Raw genomic sequence first — 19405 nt, forward strand, 5'->3', positions numbered from 1 at the left:
TTGTCCAAAGTTTTAAATGCATTATAACAAAAACACAGCTCTTCTTTTTCTGTCTTAAAAAAGCTCCTCTTTTAATAATCATTCTATAATAAAAGTGATCTTTCTGTATCAGTTTCTCAAGAAGAAATTTGCAATATTTTGGCCACCAAGCTGTCTTTCAATTCCTGCTTCTGTTCTTTCTTTCTTTCTTTCTTTCTTTCTTTCTTTCTTTCTTTTTTGTTGAAGTTTTGGGGTGCCTGGGTGGCTCAGTCAGTTAAGCATCTGACTTCAGCCCAGGTCATGGTCTCACGGTTTGTGAGTTCGAGCCCTGCATTGGGCTGTATGCTGACAGCTCAGAGCCTGGAGCCTGCTTTGGATTCTGTCTCCTTCTCTCTTTGCCCCTCTCTGGCTCATGCTCTGTCTCTTTCTCTCTCTCAAAAATAAATAAACATTAAAAAAAATTAAAGTTTATTTATTTTGAGAGAGAGAGACGGCACGAGGGAGGGGGGAAAGAGAATCCCAAGCCCATGTGGGACTCCATCCTACAACAGTGATATCATGACCGGAGCTAAAATCAAGAGTTAGACACTTAACCAACTGAGCCACCCAGGCATCCCAACCTACTTCTGTTTTTTTATCCTCTTCTTTGGTTTTTCTTTTCTTATTTAGTACCTACTTTGTTTATACATTCTCTCTGGGTTTTTTCATGTCTTTGTAATTGTAATTTAGGGTATGTGGAAACAAATTAGCAAACCATTTCTTAGCCCCATATGTATGTCGTTACTGTATTCTAAGATTTCTTTCCATGATTCGTAATGTCGCTCATGTTTATCTTTTATTTTGTCTCATTATCCAGATATTTTAGTTCAGGCCCTATCTTGAAATTCTTCTGTAATGGCTTTCACTACCTGTTTTCTCCCGGTATGTTCCATACTGCTGTAATCTTTTGGCATCTTTTGTTTAAAACCAAATTACTGTAGTTAATGAAAATCTTGTAAAGGGGACTTGAAGGGGACAAAATTGAAGGTAAGAAGACCAGTACAGAATCTTAAAACCATGCATGTTATCCTCATACTTTTATGTCTAGTATCCCACCTATATTTAATCTTATTTACTTTTTTAATCATTACTGCTAATTAGCTTTTGACTGCTAATTAATTTAATCTCCTGGTATGTCTTGTCCCATCAGGATTACTAGGTTCTGCAGTTGTAAGCAGACTTCAATTAGATGCAGTTGATTATCCCAATATCTCTCCTGATAGTTTACTTTTTTTTTTTTTAATGTTTATTCTTGAGAGAGACAGAGCATGAGTAGGGGAGGGGCAGAGAGAGAGGAAGACACAGAATCCAAAGCAGGCTCCAGGCTCCAAGCTGTCAGCACAGAGCCCGACATGGAGCTCGAACCCACAAGCTGTGAGATCATGACCTGAGCTGACATTGGACACTTAACCAATTGAGCCACCCAGGTGCCCCTCTCCTAATAGTTTAGCAGAAAAACTTCAGATACTAGCTTATGTGTATAAAGAAAATTTTTACTTGTAGGCATTGTCCTTGTGTGATGCATCATCTTTCAGAATTTTAAATAAGCTGAGGTGTGATCACTAATCATCCAACAAGTATTTATTTGCTGTCTAAATATTTATTTTGGATTAACATAAGCCATTTTTCAAGTGTTGATTTCTAGATGTCATTGAGCTCTTCTTTAAATATTAGGCATGTATAGAAGGATATTTTACTAAATATTTCACAATTTTTAGGTTATGGCAATCAAAATACTAGGACACATTATGAATTTAATAATTGGGGGTATATAATATCTTTTTAAATAAGTGTGTGTTAACAGATATAAAATGTTTGTTTAAAGTATTTTTAAACAATGCATTATTTTAAAGTATAAGGTAGAAATTTTCTTTATACTTATTCATGTCCTGTGCCCCATAGGTAAGCACTGTTAAACCCTTCTTATATGAATAGACCTATCTCATACTCAATGTTGTGCTTTTTAAACTCTAGTAGAGTAAAACTCTTTTCTGAGTGTATGGCTTTGTTTTAAAGGGGTCTGGGCTTACTCAAATCATCTTCCCTCTGCTAGTTACTAGCTCTTTATTTAATCTTGTTATTTATTAAAGAAGATAGAAATAATGCCTAATTTGCCTGGTGGTTTTTAAAAGTTAATTAATTTAATTCCAGTATAATTAATGCATTGTTATATTAGTTTCAGGTGTACAATATAGTGATTCAACAATTCTGTACATTACTCAGTGCTCATCATGATAAATACACTTTTAATCCCCTTTATTTCATCTGTTCCCCCATCCCCCTCCTGCCCCTCACTCTACCTCCCCTCTGGTAACCATCAGTTCTCTGTTTAAGAGTCTGTTTTTTGGTTCGTCTCTTTTTTCTTTTTACGTTTGTTTTGTTTCTTAAATTCCACATAATGAGTGAAATTATATGGTATTTCTTTCTCTGATTTATTTCACTTAGCAGTGTATATCCTGTAGATCCATCCATGTTGTTGCTATGGTTGAGTAATAGTCCATCGAAAATATATATACTACATCTTTATCTACTCGTCTGTATATACATAGATGTTTGGGTTGCTTCTATAACTTGGATATGTAAGTAATGTTACAGTAAACATAGGGGTACATATATCTTTGCAAGTTAGTGTTTTTTATATTCTTTGGGTACATACTGCATGGTGGTTTTGAGATAAAATATCATATAAATTAAACACCTGGCATATAATATATGCTTAGTGATAATATGGTAATGACAATTATTAATATTGTCTCCTACTCATAGTTTTCCTCTTAACTCTTTTTAAAGCATTTTATCTTAGATAAACTCTTCTGAGGTATAATTTACGTACAGAAAAATTCACTGGTTTTAAGTATACACTGTGATGAGTTTTGACAAATTTATGTACAGTTGTATGATTACTACCATGAGCATAATAAAGACTGTTACATCACCCCCAAAAAGTTCTCATGCTCTTTTGCAGTCAGTGTCTTCCCTTTAATCTCCACCCTGGCAGTCACTGATCTCCTTCCTATCATTTTTTAAAATTTCCTGAATTTGTAGAATTTCATGTTTGCCCTTTCTACAATTTCATATAAATGGAATTATACAGTCTGGAGCCTTTTGTAAAGTCTGGCTTTTTTCACTCATTATAATGCTTGTGAGATTCATCTTTGTTGTTATGTTACCAATAGTTTATCCCTTTTTATTTTTGAATAACATTCTCGTATGGAGAAACCACAATTTTTTTTATCTATTCACCAGTTAATGGACATTTTGGATTCTTTCCATTGGGGCTGCTTTGAATAAAGCTGCATAAATGTTCAAGTACAAGTCATTGTATTGACATATTTTCATTTCTCTTGGGTAAATACCTAGGGTTAGGATTAGTTGGTCATAGGATAAGGACATGTTTAAATTCATAAGACACTGTCAAAGTAGCTGAACCATCTTTCATTCCCACTGACAGTTCTAGTGTTCCACATCCTCCCCAACACTTGGTATTACTAGTCTTTTTAACTTTAATCATTCTGTTGGATAAGTAGTAGCATTTCACTGTGTTTTAAATTTATGTTTCCCTAACTGCTAATGATTTTTAGCATCTTTTCATGTGTTTATGGGTCATATGTACATTTGGCAGGGTTTTTTTTTTTTGTTTAGGGGGTGAGGGTTTATTTGTTTTTGGTGAAGTATCTGTAAACAGCTTTTGGCTATTTTTAAAAAGCAGATTAATTGTCTTACTATGGTATAAAACTTGTGGATCAAAAGTCCTTTGTGAGATATATGTCTTGCAAATATTTTTGTCTGTGGATTGCTTTTTTATTTCTTTAATAGTGTTTTTTGAAGATCAAGTTTTTAAAATTGTGATGAAATCCAGTTTACAAATTTTTCCATTTAATTCAGGCTTTTTACATACTACTTAAAAAATCTTTGCTTGACCCAAGATCACTAATACTTTCTCCTGTGTTTTCTTCTAGAAGTTTTATAATTAGTTCTAATATTTAGATGTATTATCCATTTACAGTTAATTTTTATATATGGTGTAAGGTATAACTTGAGGTTCATATTTTTGGCGCGCACGCGCGCGGCGCGCGTGTGTGTGTGTGTTGCTCCAATACCATTAGTTAAATATACTGTTTTTCACCACTGAATTGCCCTAGCAACTTTGTTGAAACTCAGTTGACAATGTATGTGGGTCTTGGCCTCTCATATTTTGGTCTGTTGTTTGTCTTTCCAATACCACTCTGTTTTGGCTAAATAGCTTTAAGGAAGTCTTGAAATCAGGTAAAGTCCTCTAATTTTGTTCTTTTTTTCAAAGTTGTCTCAACAATCTTAGGTCTCTTAGATTTCCATATAAATTTTAGAATCAGCTTATCAGTTTTGATAAAAAGCCTGCTGGGATTTGAAGGAGATTGTATTCTGTCTCTAGATCAATTTCAGGAGAATTGATGTCATAATGGTATCGTATCTTTTTATCCGTTAAAATAGTGTATTTCTCCATTTATTTAGGTCTTTAAAATTTTTTCACTTAATAGTGTTTTATATAATTTGCAGTGTACGAATATTCTACATTTTTGTTAAATTTATTTCAAATATTTCATAGTTTTAATGCCATTATAAATAGTATTGGGTTTTTAATTTCAATTTCCAAGGTTTTTTGTTTGTAATACAGTTTTATTTGTTGTAGAAATGTGGTTGATTTTTGTTTACTGATGTTGTCTTTTGTGATCTTGAGAAGTTCTAGTAGCTTTTTAAATATATTCCTTAGGAGTTTCTATTTAGATGATCATGTATCATTGAATAAAGACAATTTTACTTTTCCTTTTACAATCTTTATGCTTTTTATTTCTTTTTCTTGCCTTAGTGTGCTGCTTAGGATCTTATATACAATGTTGCAATAGAAGTGTTGAGAATGGACATCATTGCCTTTTTCCAGTTTTAGTGAAGGAAAACACTGAGCCTTTAAACATTAAGTGTGATGTTCAGTATGGGTCTTTATAGATGCCCTTTATCGGGTTGAGAAAAATCCTTCTTTTCCTCGTATGGAGAGATTCTATCGCTAATTCTATCGCTAATGGGTGTTGAATTTTGTTAGATGCTGTTTTCTGTACTTACTAAGATGATCATTTGGTTTTCCTTTTTTAGTCATATAATGAATTATATTGAATGACTTTATTTTTTTTATTTTTTTTATTTTTTTCAACATTTATTTATTTTTGGGACAGAGAGAGACAGAGCATGAACGGGGGAGGGGCAGAGAGAGAGGGAGACACAGAATCGGAAACAAGCTCCAGGCTCTGAGCCATCAGCCCAGAGCCCGACGCGGGGCTCGAACTCACGGACCGCGAGATCGTGACCTGGCTGAAGTCGGACGCTTAACCGACTGCGCCACCCAGGCGCCCCTGAATGACTTTAAATGTTGTACCAATCTTTCATTCCTGGGCTAAACTTCACTTGGTTATGGTTACTTTATCTATGTATCTATTTATTGTTTATTTATTTTGAGAGAAAGACAGACAGACATAGAGCATGAGCAGGGGAAAGGCAGAGAGAGAGAGGGAGACACAGAACTCAAAGCGGGCTCAGGCTCTGCGCTGTCAGCACAGAGCTCAATGCTGGGCTTGAACTCACAAATGGCGAGATCATGACCTGAGCCGAAGTTGGACGCTTAATCGACTGAGCCACTTAGGCGCCCCATGATATATTATTTTTTTTTAATGTATTGTTTGGATTTGATTTGCTAAAATTTTGTTGTGGATTTTTTACATCTTTGTTTATTAGGGATACTGGCCTATAGATTTATAATATCTTTGTCTGGTTTTGGTTTCAGAGTAATGCCTGCAACAGAGTGGGTTTGGTAGTATTCCCTCCTCTTCAGTTTTTGGGAAGAATACCTTAGAATAGGTATTATTTCTTTTCTTTTTTTTTTAACTTGTTTTATTTTTTATTTTTTAAAATTTACATCCAAATTAGCATATAGCGCAACAATGATTTCAGGAGTAGATTCCTTGATGCCCCTTACCCATTTAGCCCATCCCCCCCCTCCCACATCCCCTCCAGTAACCCTCAGTTTGTTCTCCATATTTATGAGTCTCTTCTGTTTTGTCCCCCTCCCTGTTTTTATATTATGTTTGTTTCCCTTCCCTTAGGTTCATCTATTTTGTCTCTTAAAGTCCTCATATGAGTGAAGTCATATGATTTTTGTCTGACTAATTTCACTTAGCATAATACCCTCCAGTGCCATCCACATAGTTGCAAATGGCAAGATTTCATTCTTTTTGATTGCTGAGTAATAGTCCATTGTGTGTGTGTGTGTGTGTGTGTGTGTGTGTGTGTGTGTGTGTACATACACCACATCTTCTTTATCCATTCATCCATCAATGGAAATTTGGGCTCTTTCCATGCTTTGGCTATTGATAGTGCTGCTATAAACATTGGGGTATATGTGTCCCTTCAAACAGCACACCTATATCCCATGGATAAATGCCAAGTAGTGCAATTGCTGGGTCATAGGGTAGTCTATTTTTAGTTTTTGAGGAACCTCCATGCTGTTTTCCAGAGTGGCTGCACCAGCTTGCATTCCCAGAATAGGTATTATTTCTTAATGTTAGAATTTACTAGTGAAATCATCTAGATATGGGATTTTCTTTGTGAAAAGATTTCTCACTGCATTCAATTTCTGTGCTTGATAGATAGGGCTGTTTAATTTCTCTCTTTTTGAGTAAGCTTTGGTAGTTTGTATCTTTCAAGGGATTTGCCCATTTCACCTAAATTATTGAATTTATTTGCACATAGTTTGTAATATTCCTTTGTTATACACACTGCTACACTAGTGTGTGGTGATGCCACTTCTCTCATTCCTGGTATTATTATTTTGTTGAGGTTTTTGAGAATCAGCTTTTGGTTTAATTGATTCTGTTGTCTTTCTGTTTTCTATTTTTGACCCTTGTTATTTCCTTCCTTCTGCTTACCCTGGATGTAATTAGTTTCTAGTTTCTAAAGGATGTAATTAGTTTCTAGTTTCTAAAGGCTTGTTGTTTAGAAACCTGTCTTCTTTTTTATAAATTTTTTTAAATGTTTATTTATTTTTGAGACAGAGACAGAGCATGAACGGGGGAGGGGCAGAGAGACAGGGAGACACAGAATCCGAAGCAAGCTCCAGGCTCTGAGCTGTCAGCACAGATCCTGACGCGGGGCTCAAACTCACAGACCCGTGAGATCATGACCTGAGCTGAAGTCGGACGCTGAACCAACTGAGCCACCCAGGCACCCCACCTGTCTTCTTTTTTAATTTAATCTTTTAATGCTATAAATTTCCTGTTAAGCACTGCGTTAGCTGCATCCCACAAATTTTGATATGTTTTCACTTTCATTTAGTTCAAAATGTTTTCTAATTTCTCTTATGATTTCTTCTTTGAACCATGGGTTACTTTTCTGTTAGTGGTTTCTAGTTTAATTCTGTTGTGATCACAAAACATACTTTATATGATTTCAGTCTCTAAATTGATTAAGATTTGTTTTATGGCCCAGATTATAGTCTGTCTTGGTGAATGTTTCACATACATTTGAAAAGTAGGTGTATATTCTGCCATTGCCGCTGATAGTATTCTAAAAATATCAGTTAGGTCTATTTGGCTGGGAGTGTGGTTCAAGTTTTCTATACCCTTACTAATTTTCTATTTAATCAGTTATTATTAGAATGATATGGAAATCTACAGCTATATTTGTGGATTCTTCTATTTCTTCTCCCAATTCTATTTGTCTTCATATATTCTGAAATTGTGTTATTAATTGTATATACATTTGTTATTATAGGTTCTTGATGAATTGATACCTTTATCTTTATGAAGTCTTTTTTTTTTTTTTTTTTTTAATGTTTACTTATTTTTGAGAGAAAGAGGGAGAGCAGAGGAGGGGCAGAGAGAGAGGGAGACAGAGAATCCCAAGCAGGCTCCGTACTATCAGCGCCGAGTCTTATGTGGGGCTTGAACCCATGAACAGTGAGATCATGACCTGAGCTGAAAGCAAGAGTCGGACACTTAACTGACTGAGCCAACCAGGCACCCCTGAAGTCTTCTTATTTATTGCTGGTAATATTTCTTATTCTGAAGGATAATTTGTCTAGTATTAATATAGCCTATCCAGACTTATTTTGATTATCATTTACATGATCTGTTTCTGTTCTTTTACTTTTAAGTTTATTTATTTATTTTGAGAGAGAGAGAGAACAGGAGAGACAGAGAGAGAGAATCTCAAGGAGGCTTTGCACTGTCGGCAGAGTCCAATGTGAGGCTCCAGCTTATGAACCATGAGATTATGACCTGAGCCAAAACCAAGAGTTGGATGCTTAACTGACTGAGCCACCCAGGTGCCCCTCTTTTCTTTGACTTTTAACCTATCTGTGCCTTTATATTTCAAGTGGGTTTCTTAGAAGTAGAATTTTACTTTTGGATTTTACTTTTTTGTCCAATCTGACTTTTCATTTCAGTCAAGCCATCTTAAATGCTGTTTCCTTTGATTTTTGGTACTTTCATTTTTCTACCATTTGCTCTTACTTAGCTTACTTTTTCCATGAAATTTAATTTGATTATAGTCATTTTGACTATAGCACATAGTTATACACACACACACACACACACACACACACACACACACACACACACACATAGCTAATAGTTTCCCTGTTAGCACAACTATATATAACCATAGATGGCTGGATATATGTTAATGTTATATTTGTATTTGTGGGTAATTTTTTGTCTACATCTCCTGCTCTAGACTATTTTCTCTTCATCAGGAATACATCTTTTGTAGTTTTCCACATGATCTCTAATACAGTATTCTTAATACAGTGTATGGGTACTCAGTTGCTGTCTGATGAAATATATCTTACTAATTATGTCCACAGCTTCTTGAAGGTGTTCAGTTTTTCTTTGAATGGTACTTTATTTATGGTAGTTTTGGGGATGGTCCACTGGTGAATTTCTCAGTGATTCTTAGAAGTTTTATTCCCAGAGTTTAGCTATCAAGTTATGTGAATTTATTCAATTTTCATCTTATTTGATAGGGTCACAGGTAGAGTAAGTTGTTTCTTATTATCAAATTCTTAATCAAGGTCAGCAGTGGCTTTATGATCCCAGGGTGTTGCCTCACTTCATTCAGTCCTGAACCTACATACATTTAATTAATGGCCTCCCCCAAAGTGGGTGGGTTGGAAGTGTAGGTAGTGTGACTGTATGCAATCGATGCCAAAATAGCCCAGTGGCCAAAAACATTGGTGATTAGATTATCTCAAGTCTGGAAATCTAAAGTTAATATTGTTACTGCGAAATTTGTGAATTGCTTTTTGCCTTTTCCTAATCCTGGTGATCCTACTTACTTTGGGAAGGCAATTCAAAGATTCTTCCTAGGTTTGAGCTTAATGCTGAGATTGGGTGCCAGAACTATTTAAATTTTTAGTATGGGAGATAGATAATGAGGAAACCCAGGACACTGGGTTTGCAGTTAAATCGAACTTTTAGTTCCTTATGTTTTGCCTTTGCCTGAATGACTATTTTTATATTCATTTGTGCCGAGGTTGATTTTAATAGATAACCATGTGGTTCCTGCTACTTCCTGTTTGATAATATTACAGGTATGAAAACAGATTAAACTAGCTTAGCTATTACATCATATTCACCTGAAGTCATGGGGCTTTGAACATGTTCTTTGAAGGATACCCATTATGCAAATCCATTTTTTTTTTCCGTATTCTCAACAGCAGTTTGCATTAGATATTTCCTTCGTAAATAGTTGTTGAGGACCTGATTCTGAGTGGCTTTGCCCTGCACAGCAGCCCCTGCAGTATCTCCTGTTGGCCTTTAGGGTTGCTAGTACTCAGGAAGCAAGTATGTCATCTGTGCCCTTATGTATAGCATTTGTGTACAGGATGTTTTCCCTTTCAGTCTTCCTCAGTTGGCATGAAAAACATCAGAAGTGTTGGAACATTCTTTCTGTTATAACTCTTTCCAAAACACATCATTTTAGCAGTGTTACAGAGTCCCTAATAGTTGTATTTGGGTTATCTGTTATTTTTCTCAATAATTCAACCTTAATAGCTTCATTGAAACTATTTATATATATATCTAAAGTTCATATACTAGCCTAATCTCTCCTACTGATTCCTTTTCATATCTTTTATCAATAAATTTTGGAGTGCCCAAAGGTCAGTCCTTGGTTCTCTCTTCTTTTTTGTCCCATTTTCCAAGATAGTGATCTTATCCAGTCTCATGGCTTTAAATATCTTCTGTATGCTGATGGCTCCCAACTCTCTTTTTTGTTGTTGTTGTTGTTTAACTTTTATTTCATTATCATAATCTTCACTCTGCAATCCAGCTAGACTTGGAGGGGAGTAAGGAAAACATGGAACCTGTGAAACTGCTGCAAGAACACAAAGATTATAGGAGATTTTGACCGATGGGGGTGGAGGGGTGCTTTCCCAAGCTACAGAAGGAATGGTCTAGTAGTTAAGGTAAAACACAAGTCAAATTTTTTAGATTTGTCCACAGTCAGCAGTGGTGATCTTCTTGCTGGTCTTGCCATTCCTGGACCCAAAATGCCTCATGGCTTCCACAATGTTCATGCCCTCCTTCAACTTGCCAGACACCATGTGCTTGCCATCCAACCACTCAGTCTTAGCAGTGCACGTGAAAAACTCAGAACCGTTTGTGTTGGGTCCAGCATTTGCCGTGGACAAGATGCCAGGACCTGTGTGCTTCAGGATGAAACTCTCATCATCAAATTTCTCCCCACAGATGGACCTGCCGCCAGTGCCATCATGGCATGTGAAGTCACCACCCTGGCACATAAATCCCAGAATAATCCTGTGAAAGCAGGAACCTTTATAACCACGTCCTTTCTCCCCAATGCTTAGAGCATGGAAGTTCTCTGCCATTTTTGGAACTTTGTCTGCAAACAGCTTGAAGGAGATGGAGCCCAAGGGCTCACCATCCATGGAGATGTTGAACATGGTGGGGTTGACCATGGCTGGGCAGCATGGGTGGCTCCAGGGTGGTGGCGTCTGCAAAGCCCCAATTCTTTTTTTTTTTTTTTTTAACTTTATTTATTTATTTTGAGAGAGAGCTAGAGAGAGCACCAGCACCTGTGTGGGGGAGGAGCAGAGAGAGGGAGAGAGAGAATCCCAAGCAGGCTCCATGCTGTCAGTGCAGAGCCCGATGAAGGGCTCAATCTCACAAACTCAGACCTGAGACTCATGACCTGAGTTGAAATCAAGAGTCTGACCTTAACTGACTGAGCGACCTAGGCATCCCTGATAGCTCCCAGTTTAATCTCTGGCCAAGCCCTGTTCCTTGATCTCCAGAACTGTATATCCAGCTCCAACTGTATATCCACATGTCTAATAGGCAACCCTAACTTAATATGTCTCTAACTGAGCTTCTAATGGTCCGCCACAAGCCAGCTTCTCCTACAGCCTTCTCTATCTCAGTTAATGCTAGCTCCATTCTTCTCATTGCTTGGGCCAGAAACCTTGGTGCCATTCTTGATTCTTCTCTTTGTCTCACACCCAACGTATGGTCTCTCAGCAAATCCTGTTAGCTCTGTCTCCCAAAATGTGTCCACATTTGACCATTTATCACCATTCCTTCTGCCACCATCCTGCTCCATGTGACCACCCTTTGCCTGGTTTTTTGAAGTCACTTCTTAACTAGTCTCCCTGCTTCTGCTTTGCTTCCCTACTGTCTGTTGTTAGCACATTGCCAGAGTAACCCTGTTAAAATTTCACTTAGTTCTTATAACTTTTCTGTTGAAAACCTTCCAACAGTTTCCCATCTTACCCAGAAAAAAAGCTAAAGGCCTTAACTATTACGTATAAGAACGTGTGTGATCTGATCCTCCATTACATCTCCATTCTCATTTTCTTTTGTTCTCTTCCTTGTTCACTCTGTTCCAGCCACGTGGCCTTTTTGCTGTTCCTTGAACATGCCTTTCCTTCAAAGCCCTTATACTTGCTGTTCAGTCTCTGTAGAATTCTCTTGCTGGTATCAGCAAAGCTAGCTTTCTCACTCTGGGTTTTTTCTTTCTGAAACCTTCCCTGGCTAACTTACTTGTTTTCCTGTCTCCTGCACTGGAATGTCAGCTTTATGAGGGTGGAGATTTTGTCTTGTTTTGTGTACTACAGAATTCTGAGCACCTAGAAGTAGTGCCCGGCACATAGTAGATGTCCACATATTTAAAAATAAATGAATGAATAAATGATACTCATTCTCATAATACCTCTTAAAAAAGAAGATAGTAAGCTAACAGCACTACTAGATGTCGAATTATGTTGAAAGAAAGAAGGATGGAAGGATTGAAAGGAGGCTGGAGGGAAAGTAAGGATTTGGAAAATAATTTGAAATTTCTCAAAATATAGGGCAATCCTATAAATGTATGAATAGTAGTACTACTTTATTTAAATAACTATTTTAATATTTTTCCATGGAGCCCACAAAAATTAGTTACTACCATCAGTAGGAAACAGATTTGAACATCCAACTGTGGTGTGAACCAGGAGATAAAGTTCTGCTCTCGATTAAGAACTGTGGACAAGTATTTCAGATGTCACTGAATCATTGTGTAGTTGAAGAAGGGTAACAATATGTCTTGGTTATCCAGGAGGAGTCTTGGTTTCATTGTTTTGTTAATTATTAATAGGGTGAGTTTTTAATTCTCTCAAGAGTCCAGGTCTGAATGGTAAGTTATAAGGGCACCCTATAATCAAGGTGCTTGCTTCTGGCTAGTGATTGTAGCAGAAATTGAAATTCATGCATCCTAAGAAATTGTGACTTCCCAAACCCCTATTCTGGTGACTAGTTGCTTTGAGAGACCCCACCTTTCAGGGTGGCACTAGTAAAACCTTGATTATCTGGCATATAACTGGAGAGCTTAAGAAAATGGTGTTTTTTTTCTGTGCCAGTATAAGTACATGTAGAAAATATATGTATATTACACTATATGTATATTATTCTACAACTTAATGTTCTGTGTTATTGTAGATAGATGTACTTCATTTTATCAACTTAATTTCTGTGTTTTGTCAGTTTTCAAAAAATCATTATAAAAAAAACAATGTATAGGAAACTTGCCCATATGAAACCATAAGATAAGCAAAAAGAATGCTTTTGATATCTTAATCACAGCTAAAGAGCGCAAGATACATGGCTTACTATTTATGGTATAGAAATCCTTACATTGGGTTTCCACATTAGCAAAAAAGTAAATAACTCAGGCCAGCTTGCCAAAATCTGGCCTAAAGGGAATTTTTGAAGAGAACTCATCACCATAAACACATGTACTCTATGCAGAAATTCTCTTAGGAAAGAAAATAAGGAAATGCAAAGAAGCAAAAAGAAAAATTCTTCATGGTAAAATGACTCAATCACTGGTAACAATGCATTTCATATTTCTCTTTTAATAAGTTTTGTTAGTTTGCCTATTTTTATATGGTCTTAATCCTACTGTATATGTAAATGTGCATCCTGTATCTCCCCCTCCCTGATTAATATTTAATATTTAAATATTTAATATATTTTAGTATTAAAATAGTTAATATTTTAACTATTTTTCTATGTGTTTTAGAATAGATTTCCAGAAGAGGAATTACTAGATTAAAAGTAAAGACTATTTTAAAAAGTTTTTTGATATATATATTGCCGCACTGCTTTTCCTGAGTATTTTACCAATTAATACTTTAACCAATCATGTCTGGTGGTGCTTATTTCATCACACCTGTGCTTGGGTTGGGAATTATGATTTTTTAAAATATTTGTGATTGCAAAAACAAGTAAAAGTTTCCTCACTTTGAATTTGCATTTCTTTCATTTTTTTGTGACCTTGTATATTTTTCTGTAAACATATTACTGATTGTATCCTATTGTATATTAAAATATAATTTTGTAGCTTAAGAGGGCTCCATGTAGGGGAAGACATTCCCTTTTGAATAAAACTTTAATAGAGCATGCTCAGCACGTTCATGATGTGCTGTTTCTTTACGATAAAGACAATTATTCATTTTTAATTAAGGATTAATTACCCAGGTTACCATATTGAAATTAACCTCAACAGCTGCAAAATCCTTTCCAAAATGCTTAATTAGTAGAAAACAATTCCCACAGTGGGGAAATGTGGCTTCCTATTAAGAAATATTTATCTAGCTAAGTATGTATAAACTATATCTAACAGCATATATATATATATATATATATATATATATATATATGTATTAGGTTTTGTTGATTTCATTGAGTGCTAATGAACAGCAAGCTAATCATAGAAATTTTATATTTTTATCAGGAACAGTTAACATTTACTAAAATAATATCTTAAATATTTTCTTCTTTTCAAGGTATCATAGACGTCGTAGGAAACTGGATCCTCCAAAAGACAGATGATATTGAGCTTTTCAGGAATCAAAGAGATGTTATCTTGTGTCTTATTTGCCATTTGAGAAAATGCAATTGAGTGTATTCACTGTTATGTAGCAAAACAATAATAAAATGTCTTTTTATGTCTTAGAAGGTCTTAGAATGTCAATTTCTTTATATATCTTAGGTAATTGTGGATTTGACATTCTTATATCTGGAAACCTACTTCATCTTATCTTGCCTTTGAGATATTAAGGTATACCATTTATTTTTATGTATCTAGTTGTGATTAAGTATTTTTACATTATCAGCCAAATATTGTTAGTAGTATAAATATGATTCATAAAAAAAAATGTGCATGGTTTTCCTTCACAGGGAGATTTTTTAATTGTCTTTGAAAAGAAACTCATGGGGTCCACCCAGAAAATAAATGTTATGATGTTTTCTTTCTTTTGGCTTCTAGGAAATAAATTCTAGTTGACCCTTGAACCACATGAGTTTGAACTGGTCTGCTTATACACAGAATTTTTTTTGATAAATATAGTACAGTACTGTAAATGTATTTTCTCTTAAGATTTTCTTAGTAACATTTTCTTTTCCCCAGCATTATTATAACAATATAATAATATAAAATACACATAACATGCAAAATACATGTTAATCAATTATGTTAATCGGTGAGGCTACCAGTCATCATAGGCTATTAGTAATTAAAGTTTTGGGGAGTCAAAAGTTAGACATGGATTTTTGACTGCAATGGGAATTGGTACCCCTAACCCCTTTGTTCAGGGGTTAACTGTAGTTACATTTTAATTAGTTTCTACTGCTTGCTAGGTCCTTTACATATATATACATTATTATTAAATTCTCACAATAATCCTTTGAAGAAAGATCATCATTCCTACTTTATAGGTAAGGCCAAGTGACTTTGAACTCCACTTACCTAACAAGTGGAGTGGGAGAGCCAGGACCCAAATGGTCTGGTTCCAGAGCCTTTCTACTGTGCGTTACAGTGACAAAGGGTTATTTTCTTTTACCCAAGAATGTACTTTCCTAGAAAGGATATTATAGAATTTGTTTTAATTTTTTTTTTTTCTGGCTGCTTTAGAAATTATGCTAGCTTCAGAACACATGCAACTCTGTGGTTAAAATGTTAATATCACTAGTGTGATGAGAATGTTAATTGATTATTTTGCTGTTGGTTGTCACTACCACCTTATATGTGATCCTTAATGGCATTGCTGCCCCTGTGATTTCTGTTTAGGACGTGAGGAATCTTTTAAGAAGGTGGAAAGGTGCTTTATTGAAACTTGTAAAATATTTGTGATATTTTAAAATCTGATGTGGAAAATGATTTCATTGAAGTAAAATTGAAATGAAATTCATTGAAATGAAAACTTCATTTAAAGTCTGTTGTTTTGGGATGCCTGGGTGGCTTGGTCGGTTAAGTGTCTGACTCTGCATTTTGGCTCAAGTCATAATCCCAAATCTCAGTTTATGAGTTTGAGCCCCACATCAGGCTCTGCCCTGACAGCATGAAGCTGCTTGAGATTTTCTGTCTCCCTCTCTCTCTGCCCCTCCCCAACATGTGCACACGTGCTCGCTCTCTCTCAAAATAAATAAAAACTTTTAAAAAATAAAATAAAAAGTCTATTCTTTAATCTAGTTCTTTTAATAGAGGAACTCTCTCTGAAGTTTGAAGTATTCAGTAAAAATGTAAGGAATAATAAATAGGAAAGGATTAAGGAAGTAATAATGGCCACCCTCTGTTACCAAAAGGAAATGTTTTTAAGTGGCTTCCTTTTATCATTAATATATTAATGTGGGGGAAAGAGCAAAGAAAAACAGGTTGATAGAACTTACAAATCAGAAATTTTAAATATTTACCAGCCATGTTCAGTGACATATTTTTGAAAAATGATTAGATTTTTTTCCAGTTGATTTATATCCAAATTTTTACAAAGATTGAGATATGCCACATTATAAAAGGAAGAATAAAGAATAATTAAATTAATTAAAAACTTTTTTTCTAAGTACAAAGATGTACTAAATAGAGATTGTTTGATTGTAAGATGCCCAAACCACACATCCACATGTCAATGCTTTGGAGAATTAACTTTGATTGTATTGTACTGGAACTACAGGTTAATACTGTAGATGCTAGAATTTTGGCTTTCATGGATTGCTGTTATTTAGTTTGCTAAGTAAGTACATATTCCATCACCACCATCACCTCCTTCCTCTCTGCTCCTTCCATTCTCTACCCCAGGGGTAGTAACTTATCCACCATCACAAACATTTTAGCAAAGGTCCACTTACTTGTCTCCTTTTTTCTAGAAATTTAAAAACTGCGTAAGGTGGGATGGTCCTTTAAAGGGAATTCATTCAGTCGTGAAAAATTTTCCAGTTCCCATGTTTCCATTGATGAGGTGGATTAACACACCTCAAGCTGATATAAAAGCATTGTCAGTGAGCCACCAGAGGGCACTCTTAGAGTTCAATTCAAACACTGCTTACCCAAAGGCAGTAACAATGTGCTTAATTACCAGAGACTATTTGGATGTTCTTTAGGTAAGACTGTCTAGTAGAATAAATGGGAGTAGTGAAATTGTGTGTTGAGATATTCTGAGGCCATTATTCATTCTGTTGATGTAGTCGTCAAGGATTTACCAAACCCCTAATACATTTGAAGAGGCATTATACTTTTTGCTAGGCCAACAGCAAAAAATGGTCCCTTCTTAAGGATGATAATATCTACTTAACTAGTATCTACTGAGCCACTTAATTTTTATAATGATGTTTATAACTTTTTAAAAATGTTTAATGTTTATTTTTGACAGAGAGAGAATGAGTGGGGGAAGGGCAGAGAGAGAGGGAGACACAGAATCCAAAGCAGGCCCCAGGCTCTCAGCTGTCAGCACAGAGCCTGGCATGGGGCTTGAACTTGTGAACTGTGAGATCATGACCTGAGCCGAAGTTGGACACTTAACTGACTGAGCCACCCAGGCACCCTTATAATGTTTATAAACCATAAACATAATGCATTATTATTTTTTAATTATAAATAGAAAATAAAAATTTCCCATAATTGTCCCTTGTAAAGATAACACTTCAATTTTTGCTTCACTTCTTCCCACTTATTTCACTGCATAAATATATCTCAAAGAGTAAAAACAGTATTAATTATGCATGCTGTTTTATAACTTGCTTTTTTCATTTAATAGAATTTTTTTGCCATATCATTAAATACTCTCATTTAATGAATGCATATTATTCTATAATCTGGATGTCATAATTAACTTCCTCACTGCTTTTAGACATAATCATTGTTTCTCTTTGTTCCCTATTATAAATAATGCTGTTGGAGTGCCTGGTTGACTCAGTTGATTAAGCATCTGACTTTGGCTCAGGTTATGATCTTACTGCTCATGAGTTTGAGCCCCACGTTGGGCTCTGTGCTGACAGCTCAGAGCCTGGAGCCTGCTTCAGATTCTGTTTCTGTCTCTCTGCCCCTTCTCTGCTTGCATTCTCTCTCTCTCTCTCAAATATAAAATAAAACATAAATAATGCTGTTATTAACATTCTAGTGGATATTTTTCCTTTTTTAAAAAGACTTCATTTTTTAGAACAGTTTTAGGTTCACAGCAAAATTGAAAGGGAGGTACAGGTATTTTCCATGTCCCCACACATGCATAGCTTCCCTTGTTATCACCATCACCCACCAGGATGATGCATTTGTTACAATTGATGTACCTACATTGACACATCATCACCCAGAGTTCATAGTTTACATTAGGGTTTACTCTTGGTATTGTACATTCTGTGGATTTTGACAAATGTAGAATGGCATATTTCTACCATTATATTATCTACAGCATAGTTTTATTGCCCTAAAATTATTGTCTGCCTATTTATCCTCTTTTCCTTCCTAACCCCTGGTAACCACTGATCTTTCTTGTCTCCATAGTTTCGCATTTTCCATAATGTTATATGTTAGAATCATACAGAATGTTGCATTTTCAGGTTGGCTTCTTTCACTTAGTAGTATGTCTTTCCATAGCTTGGTAGCTAATCTCTTTTTAGTGCTGAAAAACAGTCCACTGTCTGGACATACCATGCTTTATCCACTCACCTACTGAAAGGTATGTTGGTCACTCCCAAATTTGGGAATGATAAATAAAGCTGCTATGAACATCTGTGCACAAGTGTGGACATAAGTTTGCATCTCCTTTGAGTAAATACCAAGGGGCATGATTACTGGATTGAAAGGTAAGAGTAAGTTTAGTTTTGTCGGAAACTGCCACGTTTGTTTCTAAAGTGGCTGGACCATTCTGCGTTCAGACCAACAGTGAATAAGTTTCTGTTGCTGCACATCCTCACCAGCATTTGGTGATGTGAGTGTTTTTGGATTTTGACCACTCTAATAGGTGTGTAGTTGTATCTGATTGTTTTAATTTGCATTTCTTTGATGCATGACTGTGGAGCATCTTATACTTATTTGCCATCTGTGTATCTTCTTTATTGAAGTGTCTGTTAAGGTCTTTGGCCCATTTTTTAATCAGGTTATTTGTTTTAATCGGGTTATTTGTTTAATCAGGTTATTTAATTGGGTTATTGTTGAGTTTTAAGAGTTCTTTTTTTTTTTTTCAACGTTTATTTATTTTTGGGACAGAGAGAGACAGAGCATGAACGGGGGAGGGGCAGAGAGAGGGGGAGACACAGAATCGGAAACAGGCTCCAGGCTCTGAGCCATCAGCCCAGAGCCCGACGCGGGGCTCAAACTCACGGACCGCGAGATCGTGACCTGACTGAAGTCGGACGCCTAACCGACTGCGCCACCCAGGTGCCCCAAGAGTTCTTTTTATATTTTGTATATTAATCTATTATCAGGTAGGCCTCTTACATATATTTTCTCCCAATCTGTGGCTCGCCTTTTCATTCTCTTCACACTGTCGTTTCACGGAGCAGAAATTTTTAATTTTCATGAACTCTAGCTGATTAAT

General features: G+C 35.7%; 2 protein-coding genes across 4 annotated transcripts in view; one reads left to right on the forward strand and one right to left on the reverse strand.

Moving 5' to 3' along the window:
* The window catches only part of MRPL42 (mitochondrial ribosomal protein L42), a 33484-nt gene extending 18932 nt beyond the window's left edge, over positions 1-14552 (forward strand). For 2 of the 3 annotated variants that reach the window (XM_043562099.1, XM_043562098.1), the window contains exon 6: positions 836-1223. In XM_043562099.1, coding sequence (XP_043418034.1) covers positions 836-959 — 124 coding nt within the window. In that variant the 3' untranslated portion in view covers positions 960-1223. Of the gene's footprint in view, positions 1-835; positions 1224-14383 lie in introns of those variants that run through there. The other variant, XM_043562100.1, reaches the window with a different exon arrangement.
* LOC122472487 (peptidyl-prolyl cis-trans isomerase A-like) lies at positions 8528-11161 on the reverse strand. Its single transcript, XM_043562102.1, has one exon. It carries the CDS (start codon positions 11021-11023, stop codon positions 10532-10534), a length of 492 nt encoding a protein of 163 aa, XP_043418037.1. The 5' UTR covers positions 11024-11161; the 3' UTR covers positions 8528-10531.
* Positions 14553-19405: the final 4853 nt, after the last annotated feature.

The sequence above is a fragment of the Prionailurus bengalensis genome, chromosome B4 (assembly GCF_016509475.1).
Source record: "Prionailurus bengalensis isolate Pbe53 chromosome B4, Fcat_Pben_1.1_paternal_pri, whole genome shotgun sequence".
NCBI classification, from domain to species: domain Eukaryota; kingdom Metazoa; phylum Chordata; class Mammalia; order Carnivora; family Felidae; genus Prionailurus; species Prionailurus bengalensis.